General features: G+C 40.8%; 1 protein-coding gene across 1 annotated transcript in view; it reads left to right on the top strand.

Moving 5' to 3' along the window:
* Window positions 1–1,903, top strand: part of VLDLR (very low density lipoprotein receptor) — a gene marked incomplete at its 5' end in the record, with an annotated part of 11,439 nt that extends 9,536 nt beyond the window's left edge. The window contains 2 exons of the mRNA XM_010166839.1: window positions 2–27; window positions 1,253–1,903. Coding sequence (XP_010165141.1) covers window positions 2–27; window positions 1,253–1,288 — 62 coding nt within the window. The remainder of the gene's footprint in view (window position 1; window positions 28–1,252) is intronic.
* Between the last annotated feature and the right edge of the window lie 7,959 nt (window positions 1,904–9,862).

Here is a 9,862-nt window from a genome sequence, read left to right as displayed (position 1 = left end):
GGTTCAGTAGGACACACCTACCCTGCAGTAAGTAAACCTATTGACGTGTCTGAGGCTTCAGGTTAATCCTCAGTAGACATAAAAACTGCCAAATGATCACAGAATCACAAAATGGTGGGGGTTGGAAGGGACCTCTGGAGATCATCTAGTTGAACCCCTCCCACCAAAGCAAGTTCACCTATACCAGGTTGCACAGGATTGTGTCTTGGTGAGCTTTGAATATCTCCAGAGAAGGACTCCACAACCTCTCTGGGCAGCCTGTTCCAGTGCTCTGTCACCCTCAAAGCAAAGAAGTTTTTCCTCATCTTCAGATGGAACTTCCTGTGTCCCAGTTTGTGCCCACTGCCCCCTGTCCTGTCACTGAGCACCACTGAAAAGAGTCTGTCCCCATCCTCTTGACACCTACCCTTTTAGGTATTTATAAGCATTGATAAGATCCCCTCTCAGTCTTCTCTTCTCCAGGCTAAACAGACCTAAGTCTTTCAGCCTTTCTTCATGAGAGAGGTGCTCCAGTTCCCTCATCTTCTTCATAGCCTTCCACTGAACTCTCTCCAGTAGTTCCTTGTCTTTCTTGAACTGGGGAGCCCAGAACTAGATGCAGTACTCCAGATGTAGCCTCACCAGAGTACAGTAGAGATGGAAGATAACTTCCCTTGACCTGCTGGCCACACTTTTCTTAATGTTCTCCTGGGTACCATTGGCCCTCTTGGCCATGAGGGCACACTGCTGGCTCATGGTCAACTTCCTGTCCACCAGGACTCCCAGGTCCTTCTCTGCAGAGTGGCTTTCCAGCAGGTCAAGCCCCAGCTGGTACTGGTGCACGGGGTTATCCCTCCCTAGGAGCAGGACTTCACACTTGCCTTTATTGACCTTCATTGTCCAAGTCTTGCTGAATGGCAACACAGCCTTCTAGCAAGTTTTGTATTGTCAGTGAACTTGCTGAGGGTACAGTCTATCCCTTCATCCAGGTCACTGATATCAGACTTGAGTTTAGGAGAGGTCTTTGCTCTTGACAGCTGCTGGCTGCAGCCAAACCACTGGGCTGAATCCGCTGAGAACTTGTCCTTTTAATCAAGGTTAAAGTTGTAGTAGGCAACTACTGTCCTGTACCTGGGATGGAGTAATCAGTGCTGAACGTGGTCATTAGGCTGCAGAACTGGCTTCTCTTTCAAACTGCTGTGTAACAATGATATGCGTTGGTTTGTATCTTTTATTAATACGACTGTAGCTAACTTGTACTTATTTTGTACAGATATCTGTTGTAAGCACAGACGATGATATGGCGTGAACACTGGATCAGCAATTGCTTCCGGTTTACTTGTGCTTTACACTCTTTGGGGATAGTAACCAGGTTTGTGGCTGAAAGACTTCCTCCATTCTTGGAAGAAAGAAGATACTTTCTGTATGTATGGAACACTTATGTAAATAGCTATTTTATACAGCTTAACAACAAACTCTGTAAATACCTGTCCACAACAATTCAGCTTTTGGTGGTTACTGTTTTATCAGTAACCCTTGGATTGGTCAGTCAGTAACAACACTGACCAAATATAAAGCACTTTCCATAGAAAGCCATATTCCAGCCACAACTTGTAACACCTGTACATATGTGTATAGGCCACTTGTAAATATTATTCTTGGAAAATCACTATCAAGCACTTTGAAATACTTCAAATGTAAATTATTGTACACTGTCTTTTTCAATGATTGGGGCAATGGCAATAGGAAAAAACGGGTTACTGTGATTGCCAAAAATTTCTAAACATAAGTAATTTTGTATCTGTGATTAAAACGATCTTGTCTGTTACCTCTTAAGAGGTATACAGGTATGAATGCTCTTTGAGAAACCACTGTAAATCTTAAATGCAGAGGAGGGGAAAAAATAAAAAAATTAAGCAGTTAATGTATTGGTCTCCATTATTATGTTAGCACTGAAGTAAAATAGAATATCTCCTAAGTTGGAAGCTTTAGTGGGCCATGCTACTGGTGCCAGCCAGAATATGAAGTATTTCTTAAGTTATTTCAGTAGCCCAGACTGATAAGACATTCCTGACCTGCCAGGTGACTGAGGTTCATACTTGAGACTAATATTCTGCAGGGTACTGGACTGAATGGGCCTCCTTTCATAGGAGTCCAGCTGGACTCCTAACTTAGGATCAACAGTGGCTGAAAATACTTTACTATTGCAAGCTCTTAAGAGATAGCATTGACAGAGATGCTACATGGAGACGGGTCAAAACATTGTCTGCCAGGTAAGTGTAAGGTCCTTGCAAAGGATAGTATGGACAAACTCATGGTGGTGTCGAGCTGTTAACAGTTAGTGTTCATGGCAATGCCAGTACAAGTTGCATCTTAGTAGCTGCCACAGCTGTACGGAGGAATAGCAGAGCTGTGATTTGGCAACTAGTTGTGGTAGCCTGCTCCTGGAGTCTTGGTGCTGAAAAGCCCCTGTTGCTACTTAGGTAATCACAGAAGGCCACTGCAATAAGAATCAATGAGCTTGTGTACCCTTCTCTGTGGGAACTCAATTCATTGTAATGGCTGTAAGATATTGATCACTTCAAGTGCCGGAGCCATTTTTTTGGGTGACCACAAGAATGAAAAAAATTGTACAACTCTTCTAGGTCCAGGAAAATGATACTCATCTTAGTGATAACTATTTAGTACCATACTACTTGAGTGCTAATTTTAGCAGCACCAAGTATGCTCCTTATCCACTGTACATGTATAGTTCATTCATGCAACAGAGAAGGATTAAGACTGAATTAACTTGCAGGTTCTGTGGTCTTCAGGAATTTTGCTATGTGATCAAGTTTGGAATAAAGAAAGAGGAAGCTTTTGATCTTTATGGCATAACTACTTGGCAGTTTCTAACTGAGTAAAAGGTAGCTTCCCTAATGATTATTGGTTTCCTTAGTGACAGTTTTCCTGGGATGAAGTCATGATTTCTCTTGTGACACTGCAGCAGCATCTTGGCTTTGAATTGTTACCCCATAACTGCTGTAGCAGGAGATGCTACTTCACTGTTACTAATCCTTCCCCCTTCAAGGTAAATAAGAAATTACTTCTGATTGGATTGCAGGTTCAAGGCTAAGACATAGTTTGGAAGAAGCAAAAGTCTCCTGACTATGCTTTAGTGATGACTTGTGAAATCATTCTCAATCAATCATATCTCTAAAATAGTAACAATTAAAAAAATTGAGTCAGAACTCATATCAGTTCCTGGGCTTGGTTCTAATGCCTGTTCTCATTGCAGTTACAGCTGGGGTCTGCTCTCTTAGTGGTCTTCTGTGTATTGTGTATTCCTCTCTTGACAGATGAGGACAGCTGCCAAGTTCTGTAGAATTTAAAATAAGTTGTTTCTAGCAAGCTCACTACTCTTAGGGGAGTTGAAACTTCTAGCCAGCTATGCCTGGCAACTCTTGTCTGTCTGTTGACATTATCAGTATCTGGAATGCATGTGGACTAAAATGTCTTACAAAAACTAGGACATAAGGAGACCTCTAAAGTTTCTGGTCAAGAATACTATTAGCTACTTTTTCAAGTGCTTTCTGGGATAAAGTGTTTTTCATAATAGCCTAATATGTAAGGATTATTAGTTATTGGATATAGTTCAGCTTTTTCATTTAGGTGTCTAACTTGGGATACTACAAAGTAATTGTCTTGAAATGCGACAAAACCTAAAACATAATTCTCAGCCAGCTTGTTGGTTATGAATTTGCATGACAGCTAGATACAGGCAAAATGCTCTGCCTTTTTAGGCTTTGGACAGAAGTTGAACAGCTCTACTTTTTTGCTGAAGTTCATTGCTGTCACCAGTATCACACCAAATGGCATACAGAGTAGACCAATAAGGACACTTCCTGAGGTTAACACTCAGTTGAAGTAGCAACTTAAATCTATTTTGATAATCTGAGTTCGTTCTTATGGAAACTGTGAGCTCTGGGAACTTGTTTTCTGACATTAGTCCAATGTGCTGAACAGAGTTGTCAGAATAGTACTCTGGCACACAAAAATAGTTTCTGTAGTCTATAGGAGACTTAACACTTTACCAGATAAAACTTCTAAGCCTTCAAATAGCAGGAGGGAGGAGGAGTGGGGAATATTAGGCAGTAGCAGGAGATAATATAAGATGGCCTGTACTTAGTTGCAGATGGTGTTTGGCTCTTAATCTTGCTAGGTGTGTTCTGCCCTGCCCCTCTTCATTTTTGTATTATGAAACTGTTGTTTACTTCCACTGCAGACTTGAAGAGTAGTCAGAGATTCTTTCTGTAAAAACAGATCCAACTTGCATAGACAAATGCCTTACTATCTTTGAACAATTTTTTTCCCCTGCCATCGACAAGTGTTTGACTCTGTTTTATTGCTCTGTCATGTGATTCTTTTGGCATCTAATGAAGGTGGTGTAGCTGTACTGAGCACTCCTGCAGCAGCAGCCTGTGGCTGTGCTCATGGCCACAAAATGAATTCTCAGAGATCATCCTTGTACCAGCCCCTCTGCTCTTGTCTTAGGGGCTCACAGATCTATGTCATATTAATAACCTGTTTGGTCAGGTTTCACTGTTAAGTTGTCTTTGTATTACTTTTGAAGAACTTGCTACTACTATATGCATAAATATGGCTTTAGTTGGTTATTGAAGTAGTATTCAAGGTAATAGCATAATTTTTGTTTCCCAGCTGAATCTAAAGCCCTCTGGTTCTAAATACTGCCTACTTTTGTTAAGTGTGTGCTAGCTCGTGTGAGTGCAAAGCTAGTTTTGAAACTGGCTTTTTCTCTTCATTACAAATACTGAGGTTTCTCTTAATACTGTACCTCTGCTCCATATTCTTTTCTGGCTCCTATTTGATCTGCCTTTGAGCAATAGTGTAAAATATCTACAATGCCAGCAAAAACAGAGGAAAATTAACATAAAGGGAATTGAAGTTACTCATGTGATTAATTTCTTCCCTTTCTGTACCTCATTCCTCTACAGCTGAGCTGGTAAAGGGCACACTGCAGCTATCTTGTATTTGCTTACATTTTTAATTGACTTACTTACTTTTTTTCCACTACATCTTTTCTGAAACAGTGAAGATCTATTTTTACGTAAGTGCTGAATCTTACTAGATTAGGGAAAAGGGAGAGAGACAGGAACAGTGACTCAGACTGGAAGAAATAAGATGGAAGACCTCAGGTGAACGAAAAAAGCTTACAGCTACAGAAGCACTCTTCACTCCATAACTTTGGGTGCAGGGGAAGGCCTACTAGTACTTTGTTGTTATTCCACAGTGTGTCTGTGAAGAAGCATGTTCCTCTTCCTCCTTTGAGCTCGCTCACAACAGTGATTGGTGTTGTCACTTACTGGAAGAAAGTGCTTGAAGAGGTCTGCTCTGTTGAAGTGCAGAAAAAAATTTAATACATTCTTGGCTTGTTGATTTTTCATTTTTTTCCTCCTAAAAAAGCTTCAAATGAAAAAGTCTGAGCAGAGGAGGGCCAGAGAGGCTGTGAAACCACAGTTAGGCTGCTGAATATCTAGGCTGTTGAACATCAAAAATAAAGACTGCCTGGGGAAAGGATGATGGTCTTAATTCTCCCTGGCACAGCCCTGGTCAGGGCACTTACACACCTCTGTCAAGCAATGGGAAATGCTTCATGTCATATATGGGAAAAACTGAAGCACTACACTCTGAACAAACTGCTTTATGCTTTCAACAGTGTCTTTCATGATACTCCTCTATCCAAATTGGGACATTACAACATGCATGGGTGGACAACTAGATGGATAAAAAGTGGTTGGATGTTTGGGGTCTGAAGTTTGTGCTCAAGGGGTTGTGCTCTACCTGGAGGTGGGTAACAACTAAGGTACCACTGAGTCTATCCCAAGCTGAATTCTTTTCAATGTCTTTATTAGGAAACCAGCAAAACACATGGAGGACATGGTCATTGAGCTTGTAGAGGACACCAAATAGCTGGTGGGAGCAGAACCACTGAATAGACTCAAAGGCAGAGCTGCTGTCTTGGGGAACTTGCACAGGTGCGAGGAAAGGGCTGATAGGAACCTGATGAAATTCAGCAAGGGCAGAGGCCAAGCCCTTCCCTGAGAAGGCAAGAATGGCAGTTAGGACCAGGCAACAACAAGGGCCAGCAGTGTCCTCCTGAGGTGGCAATGAATACTGCATAGTGTAGTGTCACTGGAAAGCATAATCTGTGTAGAGGGTTAGAAGAAACGGATGAATAACAAAACATTTTCTTTATTTCCAGCTAAAATGAATAGCGCAAGAACTTTATGTATTTCTGCTTCAGGCTCTTGCAGTGTGCAAGCTTGAAACTTATTTATTCCCTGGTGAAAGCATTCTCACTGTGTAAGTGACAAATACTGTGACTTTCTAACTTTCAGCTTGTGCCTCTAGTGGTAAAAGAAGTTCCCCCATCAACCTTTTCTAAATAATGACACTTAATAAAGCCTCAGTACAAAAATTCAAATTGCATGTGCAATTATTGATGCAGGAGAAACTTGGTCATTCTGGTTTTCCAAGAAGAAACATCGGTTAGTCTAATTAAGCAACATCCAGTCCCTTCCTCTCCAACATTTTTTTGGTTAAAGAATAGGACAAAGTAATTGGGGGAGCTGGAGTAGTGTTCACAGAATTTATCTCTAAGTTATTGGTTGTGATCCCTATACATTATAGTTTCTGCTATCAGGTAAAACCTGGCAGTCTTCTAAATGTAATATATCTATTACATTGGCTCAAAAACAGTTTGAACAATTGCTTGGACAGAAGAAGATAGCTGACAGATTGTAAATGACCTATGGATAGAGAAATAGCTAGCTCTTTCTAGCCCATTTTCTTCTTTGCCAGGCTCTGCTGCTGGTACAATTTGTGTAAGCAAACACAGAGAAAGAAAAGCTGTAAAGCTGCTTATTTACAGAGAACATAATTCAAATGGTGTCATGAGAACTGCATTTCAATATTTGATACAGTGTATCCACTTGAGAGAAAAACCATTCAAAAAAGCCTTTTTAGGCTTTTTTGAATCTTAGGTGCCAGATACAAATATCCACCAACTGCTGAAGATTAACATTTTGTTAGCTTTCTTTGTAAGTCAAAGGTCACATGTGAGCAACAGGCATTCCCAGTTATGTGACACCACCTGAAGGTCCCTTGTTGACCAGCAAGAATGTCTAGCAGGAGACTGTTAGTGGTAGATGTATAAACATAGTTTACTCTGACATGACTTTCACCAAGAGCTACCCCAACACTTTCATCTAGCGTTCAGCACTTAAAAGGATCTGCTTCGGTGCAGCCTCTGCAAGTGGCTGTGAAATAAATGAGCATTAATAATTAGACCTGACATTTATTTTGTTCTTCTCCTTATTGTCTGATGCTTCAGTAGTAGTTAGTTACTTTAACAAACAGTATATGGCACTTTTTAACATAGTACTGTAGGGACAACTGAGAAAATGCATCTATCTTTAAATTATGGGAGGAAGTCAAGCAGACAACCTAGTCATTTAGAGCTGAACAGTCATGTTAATGGTTCAGTAAAGAACTGAGATAACCACAACTTGTGTAAGTCAATTCATTATTTTCAGTGAGCCTGTTCTATTCTCCCCATAGAGAGGTGAAGTGAAGCTTCACCCTCTGCCTCAGGAGACAGCACTGAGCCATGGGTCTGACATGGGAAAGCAAATAATCGGAACAGAATATTCCAGTGCCCCTGGTGTATCTAGACATGTGACACCTTCCCCACTGCCTGCAATTCCCCTTTTAGTTTTTTTGGAAGACTCTTGATGCTCTGAAATAAGGTCTGTAGGACAGAAGAGTACAAGGTGGGCAACCAAAGAGGGATGTGCAACCCCGCGTTCCCTGATGTCAAAGAGCCTCTTGTAGGCAGTAACGACAGAGTGGTGAATGCACTGTGAGGTGGTGGTCTGAGCTATGTCCCAATTTTCTTTCTGTCATCCCATTCCCTTAGATAAACTTTCAATCTCTTTTATGTTGACTATAGATCACAGGAAGGAAACTAACTCAAATCCATAGCAATCAGAAGCAATTGCATGGGTAAATCTGAGAACACAAGTAAGACATGCAAAAACCCCACTGCTCATGTTTCAAAAGGTAGGGCAACCAAAAAAAGCACAAAAGTCTGGGAGGCCTCCATAAGGCCTGCAGCAACATCCTTAGGTGCTCCCTGAAAGATGAGTGCCTGCCAGAGAGTCTGGGGCTTATGGAAAGGCTCCAGCCCTCTTCTGAGGACAGAGTATGAATACCTCATCCATCTGTTGAAACAAAGGAACAAGTATTAAAAATGGAGCAGTACATTACAGACTAGGGAATAAAATCAGTTCAAGTCAAAGGTGAAGCTGTCACGTTAACTTAGCTTGCAGAGGATCCTTCTCAGTATAGGCTGTTACTTTATGAGCTGCATTAAGTACACAGAGGAGAGGAAAGAAGGGTTGCCGTTGTCTAGTTTGACTATGAATTAAAGTCCAGAAGACCAGCTAGGCACAGCTCAGCTGCTAAAATTATGAGGATTAAGACCATAACCAGTCAGTAGCAGGGAATATACATTACCAATGTTTTAATTCATTTTGGTGCTTTTTATTTGGTATAAATAGGAAGGAAACCAAATCAATATCTGTTTTCAGCTTGACAAATTTATAGCTTGACTTGCTTGAAACATACAGTTTGCTTTTAAAAGAAGTACACAGACAAGTGTACCAACAAACAATCCAATTTGTACAGTCTTCTTGAGAGAGAAAACAGATGTGCAAAAGTCACAGAAATCCTCAACCTGGCACATAAGAAAATGCCTCATTCAGCAATTTATCTTCTTAAGCACACAAGCTGACACAGTTAGCTAGAGAGTTATTGTCACAGCACCGCTGGCACTCCAGTTTCTGTGCTCCAGTCCATCACATTCGATTGTTTAAGCTTCATGGACCTTAGAGGTATGACTAGACAATGTAGTCCCATGCTTTGTAAGGAGTCACAGCTGCTTTCAGATTAGATATGTGTGAAAGGCTATTAGCTCTTGTGTTAAGTAAGTGGAAAGTGTATTCCACTCATTCTGATATTTGTTTCCTGTTTCATTTAGGGCAAATTTCTTCCCATGCCTCCATTTTTCCACTTGTAACAAGTCACAGGGCCATCGTGAATATTAACTAGAGCTTGCAAAACTCTAGGGGAGTATGGGTGTATGCACATATATGCACTCATACACACAAGCACCTATGTATAAGCAGATTTCACTTAAAGATGCCCAATGCCATAATTTAACCAAATTTTAGCAAAGACTTGAGGTGAGTTCTAGTGTTCTGTTGCTGTGGTTTTTCCAGTGGGCAGTGTAGGTGTTGTGCACCACAGTAACATTTACTTCACTATTAGTTGTAAGATTTTGCATTAAGCATGTTGTGCTTAAGGAGAGAGGAAACAGAAATTACATATATATGAAATTTAATCCAACTGCATAAATTACATGTATATATGTTCATTCCACAAGATGTACTACACTAGCGTAAGATGCAAATAGCAAGTTGGACAGTAACAAGAGTAAACAGAAAATATTGCATCATTAACTGGATTCAAATAGAGAACCACAGAAAAAACCTTGGATGTCATCTAGTATAGCCTCCTGCTTGGAGCAGAGCTTGTTTCAAAGCTAAATCAGGTTGCCCAGGGCCTTGTCTGGACAAGTTTTGAAGATCCAGGGGATGGAGTTGCCATGACCTCAGGGCAGGCTGCTGTAAGGCTGCATCAATCACACCCTCAAGAATTTGAAGGGGTTTTTTTGTATGTATGTCACAGTTTGCAACTTAGATCAGAGTTTATTACGGAGTTCTTCATCAACATATCATTAAGATGTTTCTTTCTTTTAGCA

The sequence above is a fragment of the Antrostomus carolinensis genome, unplaced genomic scaffold, assembly GCF_000700745.2.
Source record: "Antrostomus carolinensis isolate BGI_N321 unplaced genomic scaffold, ASM70074v2 scaffold24414, whole genome shotgun sequence".
Classification (NCBI taxonomy): domain Eukaryota; kingdom Metazoa; phylum Chordata; class Aves; order Caprimulgiformes; family Caprimulgidae; genus Antrostomus; species Antrostomus carolinensis.
Note: the sequence above shows the minus strand (reverse complement) of the source record. Positions and strands in the feature narration are given on the sequence as shown.